At 37.0% G+C, this 23,808-nt stretch overlaps 1 protein-coding gene across 2 annotated transcripts in view; it reads right to left on the bottom strand.

The window, feature by feature from the left end:
- Positions 1–23,808, bottom strand: part of YLPM1 (YLP motif containing 1) — a 66,106-nt gene that overhangs the window by 6,011 nt on the left and 36,287 nt on the right. The window contains exons 7-19 of one of the 2 annotated variants that reach the window (XM_001924711.7): positions 18,515–18,938; positions 18,313–18,405; positions 17,888–18,083; positions 17,286–17,404; positions 16,236–16,390; positions 12,831–12,893; positions 12,426–12,545; positions 12,032–12,208; positions 11,867–11,950; positions 11,499–11,582; positions 9,945–10,025; positions 6,724–6,775; positions 1,229–1,359 (exon numbers count right to left, since the gene is read on the bottom strand). In XM_001924711.7, the coding sequence (XP_001924746.3) occupies positions 1,229–1,359; positions 6,724–6,775; positions 9,945–10,025; positions 11,499–11,582; positions 11,867–11,950; positions 12,032–12,208; positions 12,426–12,545; positions 12,831–12,893; positions 16,236–16,390; positions 17,286–17,404; positions 17,888–18,083; positions 18,313–18,405; positions 18,515–18,938 (1,779 nt within the window). The remainder of the gene's footprint in view (positions 1–1,228; positions 1,360–6,723; positions 6,776–9,944; positions 10,026–11,498; positions 11,583–11,866; positions 11,951–12,031; positions 12,209–12,425; positions 12,546–12,830; positions 12,894–16,235; positions 16,391–17,285; positions 17,405–17,887; positions 18,084–18,312; positions 18,406–18,514; positions 18,939–23,808) is intronic. The other variant, XR_298837.3, reaches the window with a different exon arrangement.

Below are 23,808 nucleotides of genomic sequence, written 5' to 3'. Positions count from 1 at the left end.
ATATTAGCAATAAAGTGAAGACAGCATAAGCATCCATTGATAAGGGGCTGGATAAATACCTGACTGTTCAACAATGGCCTACTAGGCAGCCATTCAATAAGAATGGTAGGTCTGTGTTTATTTATACAGAAAGATCAAGAGAAAATAGCTGGAAAAGGCTTATGCAGATCATATATAATATGATCCCTCTTACTTTGTTATTTTGTTCTAAAGGATACATAGAAATATCATTTTTATTGAATTTGACATTTATGTGGAAGACCTATCCAACATCCTGGCTTCATTTCTCTGCTCCCTATTACAGCAAAACTTCTTCAAAAAGTTGTCTATGTTTGCTGTTCTGCACTTACCCGTTTCCTATTCCTTCTTCAGTCTGCTCCAAATTGGCTTCTATCCTTCACTTCTCTAAGAAAGCTTGACTTTTTTTTTTTTAATTAATTATCAACAATCTCCATGTTGCCAAATCCAAATGGCTATTTCTCTTTTCCCAATTTACTTGTCTTTTGTGTATCATTTAACAATGGACTATTCTTTACTTCTTAAAACATTTACCTCTATCTGAACTTCTAAACTTTCAACTCCTCCCTGGCCTGGGAACTTCCACATGCCACAGGCTTGGCAAATAACAACAACAACAACAACAACAACAACAACACCTCCTGAGTCCTATCATCACGTCTAATTTAACTGGTACCTCACTGAACTTCTGATTTTTCACTCTTAAACTTATGAATCCCTTACTTTTCACTAACTCAGTAAGTGGCACCATATACATGGAATGTTTACAGCCACAATCCTGAAGAGTCACCTTTGATTTCCATCCATCCTGGACCCTCTATAACTAATCCATTAAAAAGTCCCAATCGATTATACTTCAAAAAAATTAAAAACAAAAAAAGCCCCACAGGTTCTCAATACTCTACTTTGTACCTAGCTCTTTTGCCCCATGACAAAATAGCATAAGCAGCCTCTCCAAATTCCTCTAAAGCTGACAACATGCTAGCCATGTGAGGCTCTGCTCTCCATTTTTAAAGTTATTTGTACATTTTGATCTGGTAATCTGTAAGGTCTGATTCTTTTTTTTTTTTTTTAACACATAATATGATACAGTATAAAACAAATCACTCTACAAAAAAATAGCATTCATATGATTATCTGCCTGTAATTTTCTAAAACCAAGTACCTAAACGGGCTCTTCATCTGTTGGTAGTTACTGATAGTCTCTTACCCTCTTCTTCCCAGGTTCAGAAGCACGAGTGTCATAATCATCAGGGAGCTGAAGATAATCCTCCATTCTGCTGGCAATAGCCTCCCAGTCACGTTTCCTTTTAGTACCAGTTCTCAAGCCATCCAACTTGTCTGAAGGACAAACACAGAGCCGCAGCATTAAGGGAGAGTGTGAGTTTGCACACAACACACAAACAAGGGGAAAGAAGGCTGGAACACTGTCAGAAGGCACATCCGCATTTTTGAGAGCAGCATCACTCGTAGATCCAAACTCTCTTCTTGGCTGAGATAATATCAAGTTCTGTGCAATTTCCATTGTTTGTCTGGTGTTCATACTGGCAGCCTTTACATTACTATGTTAGCTTAAGTAACAATATGGGCGGAGCAAGAGAAGGCACTTGTTTCCTACTCCACCTAAAATCACAACGCCTTAGCTCTCATGTTCTGAAGGAAAATGCAGCGTTGGGTTTTTCTAAGAGCAATTTCTTCCATTCTTTTTTTTTTTTTTCTTTAACACAATATTAACCATCCATTTGCTTTGCACTCATGTGTGATAAACTGTTACATGAAAAGCAGGTAGTATAAGAACTTAACGAGCCAAGCTAATGTTCAGAAAAATTTTAGATTAACAGTTTCTTGGGATTTTGACCATGGTGAGAGGATTTGCCACAAGTTCTCATTTAGGAGTAAGCTGATTATATGATCACCACTTTCTTTGGTTATATACTATGAAATACTATTGACCATTCTGAGGCTAAATGGCTAGTCAGCCAAAGTGACTGGATCTGAATTTTCTCTCTGAAGGCTCAATCTGAGATGGCTAGGCTTTCCAAAGGCCCCAAACTGTAATTAATTAAATGAATAGTGACTGTCCATTCAGAAATTATAAGATATGAGATTAGGTGGCTTCAAGAACACATGATGAAAATGTGTGGTCTTTTTTATTTGTTGTTAATTCTGATTTTGAATTCCACATGTAAAATATTATGAGTTATATACATATGTGTGTGTGTATCTATACACACACACATATATCTATACACACACACACACATATATATATGGTACAATGAAGCACTAAACTTTCAATCATCAGTAGTTATACGCAGGTCAATAAAAGAAAACTTGAACACTTCAGAATCACATAATAACCACAATTCATCTAACTCCATAAAGGGTGCAGAAAATATATAACAGAAACTTTTTAGGCACCAAGTTGGAGAGAACTTAATATGAAAAGAAAAGTACAATGGAAGCAGTGGCAGGAAGCAAGGTGAGTTTATATTTCCAATGTAAAAGTTTCACACACAACTAACTGTGCCATACCATACAGGCCTCAAAAACCAGTAAGATTTTGCATACTTGGCAAAGATTTTATTTCCTAAGCCCCTCCCCCATAAAAGCAGTATTATTGTTGAAAAATCAGCAAGGCAAACCATAACACTTTACAAAACTCAAGAAATTTTTATCGAAATCACTGTGGAAAATTTTTAACATGGATGAGTTCAACAGAAATAATCATCTAATCTCCTCTGTAAATCACATATTATCCCAAATGGCTCTAATCTACACGTATATAATAGGCCGTACTATACAAGATCTTAAAGAAGTGACACCTTGATTGCACAGGGACACAGAATATGGTATTAGAAAACCAATGAAGTCCCACGAACAATAAAACTGTTCTCAGTTCAGTAGTGTCTGTACCAGAAGAGCAGGCAGCTCCAACACACTTATATTAAAGAAACCTCAATGGATTTTTTAAACTTAATAAGATCAACTCTGACATTCACATACTTCAAAGGAAAATTCCATATTTCAATTCCACGAGTAGAACATAGCTAGGCAGCAGTACAGAAGGGCAGTGTGAAAACTGCAAGAACTGTTTCTCAGACACAGGAGTTACAGACCAGGAGTCCCATATTTGCAACATGGAAGTTCAGAAGAGCATATATTTCTAGTCTGAACACCCCTGTTTGTAATGTTTAATTTGAAGCTTTATTGTACACATGTTTAAAGTTTCCTTCTTGGGACTGAAGAAAGGTTCACACCTCTTCCACATGGCATCCTGGAAACCCAAACACACAGATGTATGGGATAAGGTGAGGGAAGAGGAACCCAGGTTGTGTGTTAGTTACAGAAGACGACTGGGGGGGTCCAATACACTCATACTAAAGACTTTCAGAGGTTTGAATTTCAAAAGGTAAAGTTTTAGGATGAAGATGAAAGTTTAAATACCCAACCTGGCAGGTCACAGAATTTTACCACATCTTCAAAACAGTATATTATAACGCAAATGAGAACTTTTTTAGATACAGCTACATATTTTATAAACATAAATTATATTCCTGAAAATTTGTTCATGGTGAACATACAAGGGCTACATGCCTCTACAAATAATAACTGCATTCCAGCTGTGAGGAGATGAAACCGCCTGACGTGTAGAAGGCCAGTACACAGTAACTCATAAGTAGAGACCAACGACACTGAGAGGAGAAAAGCGAAAGTACTCGATATGAAGAAAGCTAAATTCAAATGATAAGAGTCTCAAATATTCTTTTAGTTTCTCAGTTTGAGAAACCAAAATCTTAGCAGTGGAATTTAAGTAGCTTGCATGTTGAATCACAGCATTTCATGTGGCATGTGATACCCACCCTTGCATTAGGTACCTCTGTCCCCACTGCAAAGGAGCCAGTCAGCTGCTACTGAAGGTGGGCCACAGGCAGTCTTCAACTCATGCCAGATGCAGCTCAGAACATTTCTATTTTCTAAAATTACACCACTTCCAACTAAACGCTCACACATAGGCTGAACTGTATACTGTACTTAATGAAGAGAGATCAAGAATCTACAATGAGATTTAACAGCTGCTTGAAATACTATAGGTAAGTGAGCATCTTCTCATTGGCAGACTCATTTGTAAATCAAAATTCCTCAGTTACAGATTGAACTTAGCTGGCTCAATGTATGACACGACCAAAGCTGAATATGTTTCCACCCAGCACAATCATTTTACCAGGAGTAATTTAAGAATATTGATAAAGCACTCAGAAAAATAATTTGTATCTGGTAATCAAATCTATTGATTTTGTTATGATAAGGAAGGCAACATAAATAAGCTAATTCACAAATGAAGAGCCTCATGTTTTAGAAAAGAATTTTCTCAACTGGCTCCATGGACCAAAGTCAAAAAAAGCAAACAAGCACTTTCAAGAATGCTTACATGCAATTTGCCTTCCTCTACAGATGGTTTAGCTCTCAAGATAACACAGTGGTGCAAGAGACAAGTCATTATATGAAACATCACTGTCACAAACAAAAACCCAATAGCAAACATATTAGAATTTATTGCCTAGATTCATTTCTAGATCTTCAGTGCCTTTGATTAAAATGGTTTATCTCATAATTCTGTTTCCAGAATTTACTATATAACATTCTGTCCTTAAAATGGACTGAACTTATATAAATTTTCTGAGAAGCAAATGGCATACAGGCCTGAATTTTTCCAGTAATCAATACCAAGATTAATGTCATATTTTCTTGAATAATCATAAGTAAATTCTATTTTCCTTTCTCTTTAAAAATTAGAAAGGAAAATAGAAAATAGATTGGCTCAAGTTAAAAAAAAGCATTATCCTACGTAATATATTACATAAGGCCTCTAAAGAACATATGCTTAGATAAAATATTTATCACTTTTATAATTCCCCTTGTCTCCATTTTTTTTTTTTTTTTTTTTAAGATCTTTTTATGGCCGCAACCATGGCATATGGAACTTCCAGGCTAGGGTCGAACTGGAGCTGTAGCTGCCCGCCTACACCACTGCCACAGCAATGCGGGATCCGAGCAGTGTCTGTGACCTATACCACAGCTCACAGCAACACCGGATCCTTAACCCATTGAGCAAGGCCAGGGATCAAACCCGCATCCTCATGGATACTAGTCGGGTTCGTTACCGCTGAGCCATGACAGGAACTCCCTCCTTTGTCTCTTAATTACCATTTCTTTTTGCCCCAAGAGATAATCCTATTTAGAGAACCACAGAAGAGAGAAATGAACTTGGTCTTACAGATTATTCTATAAGTACAGAACTTAAGTACAGAACTTACAGTCTTACAGGTTACTCTGTAAGTACAGAACTTCAGATTTAATCTAGTGTCAAAATAAACAGATCTAAAGCATTACCGTTTAAAAAGTAATTGTGACCATTATTTTCCTACATATTTAATTGCATTTAAACACTTAATGAATGCTTTAAAAGTTTAGGGAAGGAGTCAGTTGGTTATTATTAAGATTTCCCACAGAGGGAGGATAAGTGTTAGTACATGTGTCAGTAATCACATATAATCTTCACACACCATACACTAGAAAAAAATTCTAGACTTTGCGACAAAGCACCTATCCCAACAATACGGCAATACTACAGTTAATGAAATTATCTTTTAACATGAGGCCTGGTCAACATCAGTGGCTCACATGATCATTTGGGCAAAAGAAAAGGCAGACCCTACGCAAATGTGTATAAAACACATCCCTCTGATGTTAGAAACACAGATAATACATCCCACACAAAGAAGCAGCTAAATGACTCAAATTTGTTCTACGAATTTAAGACTTATTTCTACAGTTACTTCAGCTCTGGAGTAACAGCACAATTTCAGGAAAAGAAATGCAGAGCGCAGCAGTCATACTTCATACATTACTAAGGTCAATCTTTGCAAAACATCTTATTCCATTATCTTATTTATTAATACATCTTAGTCAACATGTTAAATGGTTCTCTTTACATGAGGGTAAAAAAGATGTCCTGCAATATTACCTTGAAATATTGGAGGGGAAAACCCATGTATGATTTTCTGCTTGACAGAGAATCCCACACTAAGCAAGTCCAATTTTTGCTTTAGAAAATCATTTTAACCAGTTTACCTTGTTATCTGGCCCTAAAGACAAGTTGAAGGAAAATTTGAACGGAATCTTTCAAAGCAGGCGCCTCAAAAACCTGAATTATGTATCTACCTTCCTCGCCCAAAAACTCTTAATTTATTATACAAGGAAAATAACTGCTTTTAATGAATTTTTAAACTTCAATATTTATTATTATTACTATTATTACCCAAAATATTCATAATCAGGTGCAACTTTGGACTGCAGTTAATTCTTTTAAAAAAGTAGAAATCTCACCTGCACCAACATTTCTGATTAATATAAATCAATGGATTTTAGAAGTGACATTATTTTATTACTAAACTTCTCACACATTTCCATTTACTCTAAAAAACTTAAGTGGCACTGAAGGTTGTCCTTTTAAAATACTCTTCTCCCACTCTGCCAAAGATATAAATGAAAGCCTGCAAAATCGACTGATGATGTAAAAAGTAGGCCAAAAATCTTGATTTAAGCAAAAATTTGGGGAAATTTGTTCTTCTTACAGCAGAAAGATCTATGACCATTACCATCAGGTATCACATATAAAAACAGGAAAAAGGAAATACCCACCTAGCTTTGCCTCAGATGTGTCCATCTCCCATTTGCTTTTCGGAATGTAACCCTAAATTGTACACAGAGAGAAGCTCGAAGGGTTAGAAAGAGACACATACATGCATATCACTTTTGAACTGGAAAAGCATTAAAACTGGGAATGGATTCACTTTCCACTCACTAGTTATAAATATATCCTTAAGGAAAACACAATGTCATTGTATTTGAAGAAACTGAATTACCAAATTCACCAAACTTCACTGCCCAGATTTCAGAGCAGTCACTTCAAAACAGTATCATGAAGGCGCTTTGGGGCAGCTACAGTTCAGGACACACAACTGTAGTATGAACAACAGCTGTATAGCAAATACGGTAAGAATGTATGGTAGTTACTGTGCTAAATCAATACCATTCAGAGTGGCAGAGGACTTATAATACTAGCTAGGATATTTTCTAAATACAACTGCTATTCTCAAGTGATAGGAGCCATGAGGTCTCAAGAGTATTCTCCAAGACAATTACATTTTCCAGTGTAATTTTAGATGCTCAAAAGAAAGGAGAAAACTTGGTAGCACTGAACACAATTACAAAGTTCAACTTCATTTTAAAATGACTCAATCCATTTACCAGTTAGATTTTTACAAAGGCTAATTTTACTGAATCAAGTTCAGAGCATTACTTTTTCATCAGCGCAAACTAGATTATTATTTCTGATGTCTTTTAAAATTATATTTTCCTATTTATGGAAAACCAGAAATCTCCACAGGCAACTTATTTTTTATTTAATAAAATACTGGGTGGTTTATTTCAAACAAAGTCCTATATAAGATTTTCAAATTTCCCAATGTACCTAGTTAACTATGTTTACTAGTAAGCTTTTTAGTTTATTCATCTAGCAAGTGCATACTTTTTCCACAAAATTCGCTATGACTCTCCTTTTCCTTCATTTGGACTCTGTCTCTATTAGATCCTAACATAGAGAACTTTAATGTAAGAACTTAGTATACAGGACAGATTCATCGAAAGTGTCAGCAGCTTCTTTTAAGAATCAATTTATCGCTCTACTATTGGGAATGTTCCAGTTCACAAAACAGACTGACACACAAGTAAAGTTGGAAAGCATGTTCAACATTTCATGACAACAGCTTTTGTGTAAGAGTTTACTACACAGCATCATCATTCTTCCAGGAAATCTACAGGTTTTATACATTTCTAGTCTTTAAAGCCAGACTAATAATTCAATTTCTACTTATTAGGTAGTATTTCAGGTTATAAATTATACCCTCCTCTCCAAATACATTTTTAGAACAAACCAAGACAAAGCTAGGCTGAAATGATGGTGCTGAAAGTTGAGTACTGATGGAATTTGTACAGTTGTATCTCAAAAGTCATCTGAGAACACTAAGCATCACTAGAATAATATATTTATAAATTCTGAGTCATGTCTACTAGGTTCACTGAAGCAGTAGAGAAAACAAAATATCATACCAATGATGCCCCCTCCCCCAAAGGAGTCTCTTAACCAAGAAAAGTCTGGATTTCACCCAGCTGCAGTAATCAGTACAGAGTAGAAAAAGTAGTGAAAATTCCATTAAACGGTCTGAGTGATATGAGACTTGCTCTTAACCCTTTGATTAAAATTCTCCAAAAATCTTTTACTCTTGGCCTAGAACCCAATAGTAGAAGATCTGGATTGTGAAAAAAGGTTAAGAGAAGTTTTATCACGTAAAGATAAGCAAAACAAGTACATTAATTCCCCCTGCTGGAACCACCTTGTTCTTCCTTAAAACTTAAAATTATCATCTCAATGCTGTTTGAAATATTTGTCTACTTGGAAATAAAAGACAGTTCAGCAGGGCAGAGTTCTAAGGCTTCGCTGCCACGTTTCTGATGAAAAAATAGAGTATTACAGTGTGTTTCACTTTTAAAAATAATAGTACATTCAATTAAAAGTTCCAGTTTTGATCTACACCTAGCCAAGTCAGATGTTATGAACCATATCCTGAACTGAAATCTCCACAAAAGGAAGACGGAGCTTCAGAAAGCTAACATTATCGACTTCTCACATGATCACTCTCCAGTATACACGCTGCAAGCAGATAAAGAGGTCATTAGCTATATTCCAGGAGAGTGTGGACCTTTAAGTGAACTTCCTGCCTACGTCTGAGATCATATTATGTCAAAGTACAACCTAATTAATAAAAATACTTTGTTTAAAGGAAAAAACATACTGAGACTCAAATGCCATTAACTTTTAAAGCTTGTTTTTTAATACACAGAGAAATCTAGGAATGTAGAGGTTGACACCATCTCTATGTAAACACACAGTTTCTATCCAGAGTCCTCTGTAACACGCATGGTTGAGGGGACCACTCCTTAGGATGTATTCTCTAGGGGGTAGGAATCAAGGTTCTCACTTTGTACATTTTCAGAAGAATATGAAAAGCAGCTTTAGCAAGGGCCGAAGTATTAAATAAACCAAATGATATTCTGAATTTAAAAAGCAACACTATTCCAAAGCATTGCTAATCTCTGTACCCCATTAGCAAACAGTGAAAATAACAAAAGTCTATAGGTCGCGTATTCTTGAATGACAGGGTAAGGCAAACATCACTACAGAGGTGTGATCAAAAGCATTTACAGTAGGTACACGGGAACTTTGAATTCATACTATGTAAGCCTTTAATCAGCCTAAGCAAAATGCATTGCCTACACAGTAAAATCATTTCCCCCATCACTTAATAAGATAAAATGCAGAAGAACAGATCTAGCCGTCAGTGGCAACCCCTCTGCCTCCTCACTCACTGCGTTCTTCTGCCCCAGTTGACAGAAACTCAATTTTGAGCTCTTGTAGCAAAGAGACAATTATGCATACCTTGGGTAGGCTGTATCACTTATCTGCTGGAATGTAAGAATGCCCTTTCATATGTAACTGATATTTTCTTAAAAAGTATATTCCCCTAAAGCCACCCACAAACAGCTGAGTGAGTACAAGGCTAGGTTTCTTAGTATTCTTAAAATTTTCTTGTAACGACACAGTAGAGGGTTCTTTTCTTTTGGTTGGTGGAGGGTGGGGGGTGAATAAAAAGTATCCAAAAGTCTCCTTGAAGATGATTACGGAAACTTTTAACCATTAAGGTGCATGTCAACAATAGTAATCTGATCACAGATCTGAATTTAAACCCTTAAGAATTTTAATAAAGAGACACTTTGTTCAAAGTGGTTGTTCTGTCTCCTACCAGTTCGCTTTCCTCTTCTTCTGCATCTTTCTTTTCATCCTTCTGTTCTTCAATATTTGCATCAAAATCTTCCATCTCTACCTACAACATCCCAATAATCACACAAAAAAAAACTGAGGTAACATTTAGGACAGCTGCCCAGAGTAAGGCAGCACAGACCCACTGTTACACACTAAGTAATTTCCAACACCCTAAACTTTGAAACAGAACTGATGAAAGACAGGATGGTATTCCTGCCTTTCATTTTTCTGGAATATCCATCTTTATAAATCTTTTCTGAAGCTGAGGATAATGATCTGTCCTAAGTTGATGGTTATCTGTTTTGAATGACTATGAATTACTAGGATTTCTTTTTAAAATCTTTAGCAAGTACACTTTCAATCACGTAAAACATGTATAATTCAAAATTTCAAAACAGAAAGGGTATAGTGAGAAATCAGGTGATACGAGCTTGGCCCAGAATGGGAGCGCTACAAACAGAGAGTAGAGAGGTTAGAGAAGTATCTGTAAAGCAAAACTGACTCACTACATGGTGGAGGGATAGGGTCAAACACTGGTATAAAGGAAGAGAAAAGAGTCAACAATAATGTAAACAGTCAGGGTTTCAGCACCCAAGTGACTGGTGGGCCTAATTAAAATAGCGAGTATTAGAGAAGGAACATGTTTGGATGAATTACATGTTGAATAGTTGAGTTTGAGGGCTACTAAGTTAATACAAAATTTTCGGTGGAGAATTTGGAAAATAATGGTAGAATTATGGAAAGCTAATCATGACAAACCCAAACTGAGGGCCATTCTATAAAACAACTAACCGGCCTATAAAATTCAAAAAGTCTTTGTCTTTCATGACAATGACATGGCTAAGAAACCATTTTTTATAGTAAAGGACTGGATCCCAGATTTTTTTTTTTCTTTTTTGGCTGCTCTGTGGCATATGGAGTTCCCAGGCCAGGAATGAGATCCTAGCCACAGCTGCAGCAATGCCAGATCCTTAAACCACTGTGCCAGGCCAGGGATGGTACTTGTGTCCCAGTGCTCCCAATCCTGTTGCACCACAGTGGGAACTTCAATCCTAGATTTTTCAAAACGGTTTCTATAAAGCACATTATGGGAACAACTGGTGAAATATGAATAAGGACTTATATTAAACAATTTAGGAAATTTTCCTTTTTTTTTTTTTTTTGGCCATGCCTACAGCATGCAAAGGTCCATAGGTCAGGGATCAAATCTGCACCACTAGCAGTGACCCAAGCCACAGCACTGACAACATTGAATCTTAACACACTAAGCCACCAGGGAACTCCAAATTCAGGAAATTCATTTCAGGAAATTTGTATTACTTAATACTGTATTTTTTATCAATGTTAAATTTCTTGAATTTGATAACTGAGATTTTTAGTTTTCTAAGTTTCCCCTGTTCTTGGAAAATACCTACCGAAATTTTTAGGGGTAAAGGGTTTATGAAGTCTGCATTTTAACTCTCAAATGGTTCCACAGTAGTAGGAATAGTAGTAGTAGTAACAATAGATGGCTTTTGAGCCAAAGGACACTTACCTCTTCAATAGCAGCATCTTGAAGCAAGGAACGAATGTCCAGACGCATCATATGACGAGGTGCAGCTTCCCAGTGATCGGCCATCTAATTGAGAGATTCAGGAGGTCAAGTTATAGCTGGAAACTACTCAAAGAAAGACAAAGTGAGCATCCAAGACAATTTTAACTAATACTGTGAAGGCTAACAGGCTAGTTCCAGGAAGAGCTAGGCCACCTCTTTCCCTTAGATACAAAGAGTAAGAAACTTTTACTAAATAGGTAGAAAAGATATTCTGAAAGTAAAGGGGATAAACAAGAACTTCCAGACAACAGTGATGAGAGAGGCAAAAGGACGTTTAGAAAACAACACCTAGGTTTCAAAAAAATCACCTTATTTATTTCTTTGAGCTTCCTCCCATGAATATTCCTCTTGCCACAAGTCTGGTTGTCTGCACTCATTTCAGCTAAATACACCTAAGAAAGAATGAATAATGATTAGGCAAACAAATGCAGCATGAAGACACAAAGTACTCTAAAGTTCTTTTAAATCTATACCTCAAATCCCTTGGTTTTTGCTGCACTCCAAAACTGGTCAAAATGTCGAACTCTGTCATTGATGGCATCCAGGATGATGAAGGGGAAAAAGCCATCATCTAGAGTCTTTTTGAAGGTTTTGAACATGCTGGTTCGGTAAGTTTCCTCCATCTCAGCTTCATATTCATATTCCATTACCTAAGATCCCCCAAAGAGATATGGAGTTAGCAATAGCAAAGAATCATTTTCAACTTCTTCCCGGTTATCAGCACCTAGATAGAGACAACTTTGTTGTCTTTCCTTCACACCTGAGTACTAAAGTTTGTGTTCAAAAAAGCCACATTTCTCTCTGAACATATTCTCCTTTCAGTACTACTCATGAATCAAGATATAACCTGAGAGGAAGATACCACACCTTTTTTTTCACTTTTTTTCCAGAATCTGGATCCTTCTCTTCTTTTTCCACTTCAGTGATGAAGTAATCATCCAGGCTTAGAACCCTGGGTGCAGGTCCTCCAAATTCTACCTCTTTATCCTAAGAATCATATAGTCAAGAAAGTTAAAAGAGAATTTATGGAATAAATTAACAAATGTGCACATCAAAGTTTTTCCTGTGACCAAATACCATGCAATCTTATGATTTCAAATCAAGCAGAGGAAAAAGTATTTGTCTAAGCAGATCGAAATTTATGGGACAGCATCTATCAGATGGGCCAAGTAGAATGGATCAAATGGGAAATATCTGTGTCAGTATCACGTTGCTTGCTAAGAAGGCAAGAAGCTAACAAAAGCAGCTGATCCATTTGCTTCTCATACTCACTCGAATAAGTTTCGCCACATGTGTCTTTCCACTGCCAGGCAATCCTCTCATTATAACAACAATCTGAAACACAATGGGAAAAAAAAATCAATCAGAGAAGTTTTTTTTTTTAAACAATGAGATCTTATCATTAACAATGACCTAACATTCTCCAAGACGGACCATGTGATAGGCCACGACACAAACCTTAATAAATCTGAGAGGACAGGAATAATACAAAGCATGTCTCTGACCATAATGGAATGAAATTAAACATTTGGGAAATGCACAAGTATGTGGAAATTAAGTACCATATTCCTAAATAACCAATGGATCAAAGAAGTCAAAAGAAAAATCAGAAAATACTTTGACATAAAAATGAGGATACAACATTTCAAAACTTATAAGGATGCAGCTAAAGTGCTACTTATAAGGAAATGTATAACTATAAATGCCTACATTAAGAAAGAAGAAAGGTCTCAAATCAATAACCTAACTTTCCATGATAAGACACTGGAAGAAGAACAAATTAAACCTAAAACAAGCAGAAGGAAGGAAATAATAAATAATAGAGCAGAGGTTAATAAAACAAAGAACAGAAAAATAAAGAAAAATCAATGGGACCAAAAGCTAGTTCTTTGCAAAGAGCAACAAAATTGAAAAACCTTTAGCTAGACTTAAAAAAAAGAAAAAAGATTCAAATTACTAGAATCAGAAAGAGGGGTCATGACTGCCAACCTTAGAAAAATTTAAAAGGGTTGTTATAGGGAGTTGTTCCTGTGGCATAGTGGCTTAAGAATTCAACTGCAGTTTATAAAGGAATACTATGAACAACTGTATACCAACAAATTAGATAACTTAGACAAAATGGACAAATCCCTAGAAAGACACAGGCTACTGAAATTGACTTAAGAAGAAAGAGAGAGGAGTTCCCGTCGTGGCGCAGTGGTTAACGAATCTGACTAGGAACCATGAGGTTGCGGGTTCGGTCCCTGCCCTTGCTCAGTGGGTTAAGGATCCGGCGTTGCCGTGAGCTGTGGCGTAGGTTGCAGACGCGGCTTGGATCCCGTGTTGCTGTGGCTCTGGCGTAGGCCAGCGGCTATGGCTCCGATTTGACCCCTAGCCTGGGAACCTCCATATGCCGCTGGAGTGGCCCAAGAAATGGCAAAAAGACAAAAAAAAAAAGAAGAAGAATAGAACTATAAGTGAAGAAATTTAATTAGTAGTCAAGAAACTGCCAACAAAGAAAAGCTCAAACCCAGAAGGCTTCATCACTGAATTACAACACTTAAAGAATACCAACTCTTCACAAACTCTTCCAAAAAAATCAGAGGAAGGAATAACTCCCAACTTATTTTATGAGACTAACATTTTAAATCAAGCAGATAATCTGATACCAAAATCAAAGACATCACACAAAAATTATAGATATTTCTTATGAATATGGATGGAAAAAGTCTCAGTGAAATACTACTTTTTTTTTTTTTTTTTTTTTTTTTTTTAATTTCATGGCTACACTGCAACATATGGAAGTTTCCAGGCCAGGGATTGAATCCGAGCCACAGCTGTGACCTGCACCATAGCCGCAGCAACACTGAATCCTTTAACCCACTGTGCCAGTCCAAGAATTGAACCCACGCCTCTGCAGTGACCTGAGTTGCTGCAGCAGGATTCTTAATTCACTGTGGCACAGCAGGAACTCCAAAATACTACCAAACTGAATCCAGCAATATATAAAAAGGATTACGCAACATGACCAAGTAGGATTTATCCCAGGGATACAAACTAACATCTGAAAATCAGTTAATACAGAATAAAATCACACACAATACAGTAAAAAACAAAAAAATTTTCAATTAAATGCAGGAAAAGCATTTAACAAAATTCAACATCCTTTCATGATAAAAATATTCAACAAACTAGGAATAGAAGGGAACCTTCTCAACCTGATAAAGGACAACTAAGGAAAGTTCACATAATACTTAAAGGTGAAAAACTGACAATTTTCTTTCTAAGATGAGGAATAAAATAAGAATGTCCACTCTCACCACATCTATTCGACACTGTAAGGGCTAGCCAGAGAAACCAGGCAAGAAAAAGAAAAAAGGCATCCAGATTGGAAAGAAAGAAGTCAAGTCATCTTGATCAGCAGGTTACATGTTCTTATATATAGAAAAAATCCTAAGGAACCCACTAATAATCTATTAGAACCAAAAAATGAGTTTGGCAGTGCTGAAGGATATAAGATCAATACTTATAAGATCAAAACTGTATTTCTATACAATTGAACAATTCAAGAATGAAATTAAGCTATCTATATCAATGATAAGATGGGAGTGGATGAAACAATCCAATTCAAAAGTAGAAATTATCAGACTGTATTAAAAATATGATCCTACCATACGCTGTCTATAGGAGACATACTTTATTATTATTTTAAAAAATCTTTTTTTGGCTGTGCCCATGGCATGGAGAAGTTCCCCGGCCAAGGACCAAACCCACACCACAGCGGCAACCTGAGCCACAGCAGTGACAATGCCCGCTGAGCCGTCAAGGAACTCCAGAAAACATACTTTTGATTTAAAGACACAAATAGATTGAAAGCAAAAGGACAGGAGTTCCCGTCATGGCTCAGTGGTTAACGAATCCGACTAGGAACCATTAGGTTGCAGGTTCAATCCCTGGCCTTGTTCAGTGGGTTAAGGATCCGGTGTTGCCATGAGCTGTGGTTTAGGTCTCAGACATGGCTTGGATCTGGTATTGCTGTGGCTATGGCACAGGCTAGTTGCTACAGCTCTGATCAGATCCCTAGCCTGGGAACCTCCATATGCCACAGGAGTAGCCCAAGAAAAGGCAAAAAGACAAAAAAAAAAAAAAAAAAAAGAAAGTAAAAGGACAGAAAAAGATACATGAGCCATCACAGAAAGCTAGAGGAGCTACTAATCTAACAGTGACATTATATACATACAGTCAAAACATCTGATAGAAATCTCCAGTACTAGTTCATTTAAATGGAATCTAGTTATTTGCAATATAAGCTAAATTTAAAATATACATTTGGAGATCACTAGGAAAAATAAGTCTAAACTTATCAGATCCCCTAGTTCTGACTCTTTCACTTTCACATACCATAAAACCAAATCCTCTTTTCCCCTTTTCAAAGTTTAATTAATCGAGTTGCTAATGAATTATTTTCTGAAGTTTTCAACATTCTTTTTTTTTGTCAAGCAATTAAGCTCTAATTTCTTAGATTCTATAGGGAAGGCAGTATGTGAGATTTTATGATGACTTGGAGATGGTAAAATGCCTTGAATCTGATATTACTATTATGTCACAGAAAAGTATAGAAATTCTGTTTAGGATATTAAAACAATTCCTTATCAGCTTCTGATTTGCAAGTAAACGAGTCAACTACACAGGACTCACTCTCTCAGGTCTGCTCTCTCGGCCAGGTGGTTTCAAAATATCATCTACATTCTTAGATTCAGGTTTCTTCTCAACCCGTGGAGCTGGAGGTGGCTGGTGGCTTAGTGAAGGAGCTGGCAGGGGCATTCGCTCCTCTGGGTAAGTTCTTCGTTCTCCTGGGATTCCAGCAGTTGAACAATTACTATTTATGTAGTAACTATTTAAAATTTTAACCCATTCTACTCCTCCTAATATAATTTATGATGATTTGAGGGCTACTTTTATCCTTAATTAAAGATAGTTTAAGATAACATAAATCTACTGAAATCAAGAAAATGAAAAGATTTAGGTATGATTTCACACAAAAAGAATATTCTGAAAAGTATTGAATTCATCCTCATTTGTATTAAAAGTTAAGAAAAAAAGTTAAACAATAGAATATAGAAAAATGATATATCCTCTTAAATAGTCCCAAGTATGATTCAGAGTCCACCTGTATGTAACTTCTGCTTTACAGTTTTGAGAATGAGTCACCAGCTTAGGAAAGCTTGTTCATATAGACAGGTATAAATATATAGTTTAAGTGTAATTTATAGCAATGAAAAACTAAAAGCGACCTCAACAAAAAAAAGTCTTTTATCTTATCCACTTGATGGACTATCATAGTCATTAATATAATAGGTTTCCATATGGAGAAAAGTAATAGTACAATACCAATAGGGAACAGGGATGATAAAGAAACTATACTTTGGTTATAACTTCATTAATATGTATGTGAAGAGAGAATGACAGGAAATATACAAAATTATAATAATTGTGGTATGGTAGCTATGTAGTAGGTTTATAAGTGATTTTGTTTCTATCTTCCAAAAGGTCTTTAATAATATTTAAAAAAGCAGTTTATGTTTTATTTCATCAATTACATGGCTATTTTTGGTGATAATGTTGCCAACTCTGAGAAATCTTTAAGTGCATTTTACTCTGAAAGTTTAAATCCACAGGCAAAATGGAAAGTATCTCCTGTTGTTCACAGTTTTCAGCATCCTTATAGTTAACAAGGCACCAATCTACCTCCAAACATGGACGGTCCTTCATAGGCTGGTCGGTCAGACTTCCGATCATAGGATGGCCTATCAAATCCCCCTCTTCTGGATGAGGAATGTTCTTTTTTGTCTCGATACGACTGAGTCCTAGAAGGTTTAACAGAAGTGCTTTGGTTAATAAAAAATACACGGATATCTCTTATAATGCAATAGCATTACCTGTCCAGTTTTCTCTACATGTAGTTACTATACATAGTCAATATTTACATTTTTATTTTTCTTTCCCGTTTAGATCTGCCTTTCATATACAAATCCAAAAAGCTCACACAACTGCAAAAATAAATTGTCTACTAATTAAGCAATGACTACAACTTTATGCTGACAATACTCTTTCCTTTCCTTTCTGGCTATCTCCATCTCCCATTTAATTCTCTGGATTTCAAGCTCACAAAACTCAAGTTTTCTAGTTTCCTGAAAATTAGTATAGAACTACTCTTCCCTCTCCAAATTATACACACACGTATAAAAAGAATCTATCATTTACTAAATTCCCTGCAGATACACTGACTTTTGCTGAACTGTAGTACATGGTAATTTGCACACCCAGCAAAGGTATTTTTCATAGCATACCTATCATCTCGCGGTCGGCGTTCTCTGTCAAATCGATCCCGGTCATAGTCAATAACACCACGATCCCGGTCTCGATCTCTATGTGTCTCCCGATCCCTTTTGAAATCCCGATGATCTGTCATGACATTACTTTGACGATCAAAATAAGGCTCACGATCTCTGTCTCTATCATAGCGATCACGTTGGCCCGCATGCTCTATAAAAACGATTAGTATAAAATAAGAACTATATAGCTTTTTTTCTGAAATAAAAGCAGAAAAGTACAAATCTAAATTTAGAACTAGTATAAACTGCTGCCCTAAATCCAATTTATGAATCTTGCAGCTATACTAAAGGGAGGCGCAGACAATACTACCAAAAGGAAAAGTCATATGACAATTAGGCCCTAATAGGTTTAGAAATACTGATCTCTTTGGGACTCTAACCTGTTTCAAAAGTTGATCTTTCAGGTAGTGGCTCTGGACGCAGAGTTATTCTTTCTCCATAGGGTATCTGCTCAACTTTATTAGTGGATATGTCTGATAAAATCAGGGATAAAACACTGTTAACAGTAACGCTTAAGGAAGCCAAAGCTTAAGCTAACAATTCCTTTAGAATCCCAGATAGAAATCTGCCACCTTGACTCACCTCGGCCATGGCCATAATCAACAGTCTGCTGCACTGGTGGTGGTTTGGACATTGGTGGCATACCCATAGGCATCGGGCCAGGAGGAGGAGGGATGGAAGGGTGAACAGGTGGGGGTGGTAACACCGGAGCAGATGGAATTGCTGCAGTTTCTGATTTGAATTCTGAATTCAATCCTTGTTCATCATTTGTATCCCAGAGGCCATAGAAAGAATCTTCATCCCAGCGTTCTTGTTCCACAGCTGACGTTTGTGGTTTTATCACTGGAGGGGGAGGTGGAGGAGGAGGAGGAGGGGGTGGGGGTGGTGGTATTGGGATAGGTGGCCTGGTCACAGGAACAGATGCTCTTGCTGGTGGAACGGAAGGTCTTACAATTGAACCTGGTGGTTTACCCATAGGAGGGGGTGGTCTATAGGACCCTGGAGGCTGAAGAACAGAGTAAATGGCTTAATGAATACATATACCGTCATGTTTCCACATATCAGTAGAAATTAAAATCTGGTTCTCAATCCATAGAAGAAAAATTTGATAAATTAGACTCATTCAAAATTCAAAACTTTTCGTACTTTAAGAAGTTCCCATCGTGGCTCAGTGGAAACAAATCTGACTAGTGTCCATGAAAATACTGGTCTTGCTAAGTGGGTCGGGGACCCGGCATTGTTGTGGCTGTGGTGTAGGCCGGCAGCTGTAGCTCTGATTCTAGCCCTAGCCTGGGAACTTCCATATGCTGCGAGCGCAGCCCTAAGAAGAAGAAGAAGAAACAAAAAACAAAAAAAACTTCTCTACTTTAAAATACACAATTAGGGAGAAAAATATGTGCAAATCACGTTATCTAATGATGGACCTATATTAAAAATATAAAAATATCTTATAAGACAAATAATCCAAAAAATGAACAAAAGATTTGAATATACTCTTCCAAAGAAGATATACAAATGGCCAATAAGCCCATGAAAAGATGCTCAACATCATTAGTCATTCGGGCAATGCAAATTAAAACCACAATGAGATACCATTTCATACCTCGCAGAATGGCTATAATTGATAAAACAGACAGTAACAAAAGCTGGTAAGGATGGAGAGAAACACAAAGACTTAGACTGCTAGTAAGAATGTAAAATGGTCTAACAATTTCTAAAAAAGTAAAATGGTCTAAGAATTTCTAAAAAAGTTAAATATCAATTTACCATATAACTCAGCAGTTCCATTCCTAGATATCTATCTAAGAAAAAAGTGTCTACCCAAAGACTTGCACACAAATATTCACAGCACCAAGATTCAATAATCCAAATGTCCATCAGCTGGTAAAAGGATAAATAAAACATGGTATAGCCACACAACACATTGTTACTGGGCAACAACAAATTACTGATTCATGCTACAACCACGGATAAACCCTGAAAGCAATATGCGAAAAGCAAGTAGCCAGACACAAAAGACCACATTTTGTATGATCCCACTTAAATGAAATGCTCGGAAAGACAGAAAGTGGTTTAGTTGTTGCCTGTGAGTTGGGATAGGAATGAGGATTAACTGCAATTTGACACAAGGGATCTTACTGGGGTGATGAAAATGTTCTACACTGGAATATGGCAATGGTTGTACAACTTCCTTAATTTACTAAAAATCCCTGAATTACGCACTTAAAATGGGCAAACTAGATGGTATGTAAATTATATCTCAATTAGGTTAAGAAAAGAAAAAAAAAAACCTGCCCTCAACACTATCACCCCCTCCCTCCCCTGCAATGAACCACCCACTTTTTCCTCTCCTAGAAAAATCAGGCTACTAGCCAATTTGATACAAATATCCCAGGTTCGCCTCAAACCTACTGAATTTATGTGAGTGAGGTCCTGGCATTAGTTTAAAGCGAGCAAAACAAAACCTTCATGCATAATTCTGATGTTCACTACTTGGTTAAGAACCTCTGTGATAAACTATCTTCCCACTCTGGCGACCTATCTTCTCCACAAAAATAGTGAATGCCCAGTGAGAAAAACAAACTCTAGGTAGTCCCCTCAATTTATTTGGTTATTTGGTTGACAACAGTAGTTGGTAGCAAGGCTGGTATCAACACATAACATCAGCACTGGGAAACAACAAAACAAAGAAACCAAATGAGATGTGGAGTAATCTTTCCAAGAAGCACCACATGTCAACAAAATGTATATTAATATATATTAAGAAGATAGCAGAATCCCTTGGCAAACAGGTCCTAACCACTAAATACTGAAACTTAACTGTCAATTTTTATTTTAATCTTTGCAACCATAGATTATTTTAATCTTTGATTTGAACACTTGTTTTCAAACACTTGTAGTTTCTGTATTTCTGGTTTGTTTGTTCTACTGACAAACTGAGAGCTATTTAGACCTGAGAGAGTCAAATATATATATATATATATATTTACTCATACATAGGCTGTACTTCAAAAACGAACTTTTGGAGTGACAAAATTACATTCTGGCTAATATGTAAGGAACATTATTTAACAAGAGGCCACTAAGGACTGGAGTCAAAGACAAATGACTATTACCTAAAGGTAAATTTTAGGTTATGGCACTTTAAACTTTGATAAGAAAATGCCTATATACAACAAAGCTATTGTGTCTGGGGCAGAGTTATCAGACATGTTTTATTTTTAATTTATTTTTGTCTTTTTAGGGCTGCACCTGCAGCACATGGAAGTTCCCAGGATAGGGGTTGCAAATCAGAGCTGCAGCTGCCAGCCTGCACCATAGCCGCAGCAATGTACGATCTGAGCCACATCTGCGACCTACACCCCAGCTCATGGCAATGCCTCCTGGACCCACTGAGAGAGGCCAGGGATCAAACTTGAGTCCTCATGGATGCTAGTCATGTTCGCTACTGCTGAGCCACAACAGGAACTCCCCAGACATGTTTTAAACATCTTAAGAACCCTTTGGACTACATCTATAAATAAAAATTGTTTTCTTCATACTACATAGTGAAAGCAACATATACATTTGTGAAAAACAAAACAAAACACCTCTATAGTATTTACATGAGGAAGGATTAATAGCTATGTTATAGTAAGGTAAAAGGAAAAACCTCAAGGGTCAAATAGATTACAAAAATAGGATTTTTTTGGGGGGGGCCATGCCCACAGCACATGGGCCAGGGATTGAACCAGTACCACAGCAGTGAACTGAGTCTGCTTCAGGTCCTTAACCCATTGTGCCACAAGGGAACTCCCAAAATAGGATCTTTGTAAGAAGTATAATGAACACATATGGGAAATAAATATGTTCACTAATTATAAAAAATGTATATTAAAACACTTTTTAAAAACTATTAAATCTACCAAAAATATTAAATAACTAATGCTTGCAAGGCTATAGAATAGCCAAATTATAGGAAGCGTTAAAAATGTCCTTGAACTTTACCTGAAGTGCCCCACTTTGGGAATTTAAAAGTACTTTTAAGAAGTTATCTAAAAGAAGAATTTGCTACAAAGACATTCACTAAAGTTGTATTAATAAAAACAATAAAAGATTAGGTCTAACAGAAATGGGATAGTTGTAATTATTATGCGTCAAAAATATAAAGCATGTAGCAACATGTTACAATGCTTATGATTTATTAAGTGAATAAAGCAGAAATGTGAATCTATAATCTAGAGCTTCTACTATCTGCTAAGAGATACAAAGATAGAAGACCTAGTTCCTGTCCTTATGAAAGATAGGCAAGATAAGACAGAAGGTTAAGACAGACAAGAAAACAGATCAAGGCTCTGAGAGAGGCCCATACAGGATGGGCATACATGCGAGGGAATCATCTCACACAGGTGTAAGGGAAGATACAGGGCTGAGTTCTAGAATATGAAGGAGAATTAACTAGCTAGAGTAGGGCAAAGGAAGAGAGGGGGAAAAAAAGAAACTCTAGGTTTATTTATTTATTTATTGGCTTTCTGCCTTTTCTAGGGCCGCTCCCATGGCATATGGAGGTTCCCAGGCTAGGGATCTAATTGGAGCTATAGCCGCCAGCCTTTGCAGACCCACAGCAACATGGGATCCAAGCCACGTCTGCGACCTACACCACAGCTCACGGCAATGCCAGATCCTTAACCCACTGAGCAAGGCCAGTGATCGAACCTGCAACCTCATGGTTCCTAGTCAGATTCATTAACCACTGCGCCACAACAGGAACTCCAAGAAACTCTAGATTTAGAGAACAATATGCACATTCAAAGGCACAGAGAAGTTAAGAGCCAGTCATACTCCCAGAAGTGAGAAGCTCCATGTGGAGGGAAAGAAAGGGAGCGAGTAGCAAGTAATGGTGAGCACAGCTCGGGTCAGCGCAGGAAGAATATAAAAGGCCATGCAAATATATTTTATCCTGAAAGCAAGAGGGGAATAGTGAACACGATTTGCACAACATGATGAGGTTTCTGTTTTAAAATGTTCATTTTGGAGTTCCCATCGTGGCTCAGCAGTTAACTAACCTGACTAGGATTCATGAGGATGCGGGTTCCATCCCTGGCCTCATTCAGTGGGTTAAGGATGGGGTGTTGCCATGAGTTATGGTGTAGGTTGCAGACACGACTTGGATCTGGCGTTGCTGCAGGCTGTTGGGCAGACCAACAGCTGTAGCTCCGATTCCACTCCTTGCCTGGGAACTTCCATATGCCATGGATGCGGCCCTAAAAAGCACAAAATTTTAAAAAAATAAATAAATAAAATGTCCATTTTGGCCAACAGTCACATGGGTGCTGCCTAAAGTAGAGTGTAAGGGTAGTCCTGACTACAAAGTGGCATGAGAGAACTTTTTAGGGTCATGGGAGATTTTTTTTTACCTTTTGGTATACATTTTTCAAAACCCAAACCATGGGATTTCCCATTTCCGCTCAGTGGTAACAAACCCCACTAATATCTATGAGGATGCAGTTTTGATCCTTGGCCCTGCTCAGTGGGTTAAGGATCTGGCTTTGCCTTGAGCTGCACTGTAGATCACAGATGTGGTTCAGATCCCATGTTGCTGTGGCTGTAGCCAGCAGCTGTAGCTCTGACTGGACCCCTAGCCTGGGAACTTCCATATGCCTCAGGTGCGGCCCTGAAGGGAAAAAAAAAAAAAAAAAAAACCCAACTGTGAACCCAACTGGTGGCTTAAAATATTTGTAAATTATACTCCAAAATTTCATTCAAAAAATGTTTTTAAAAGATCACTCTGAAAGCAGAATGAAGAATGGATGAAAGGGGAATGAGATGGAAAGAGATGAATTAGGATGTTTCTGAAATAACCTAGGTAAGAATTGCCAAAGGCTAGAACTGAGGTT

The sequence above is a fragment of the Sus scrofa genome, chromosome 7, assembly GCF_000003025.6.
Source record: "Sus scrofa isolate TJ Tabasco breed Duroc chromosome 7, Sscrofa11.1, whole genome shotgun sequence".
Taxonomy (NCBI): Eukaryota; Metazoa; Chordata; class Mammalia; order Artiodactyla; family Suidae; genus Sus; species Sus scrofa.
Note: the sequence above shows the minus strand (reverse complement) of the source record. Positions and strands in the feature narration are given on the sequence as shown.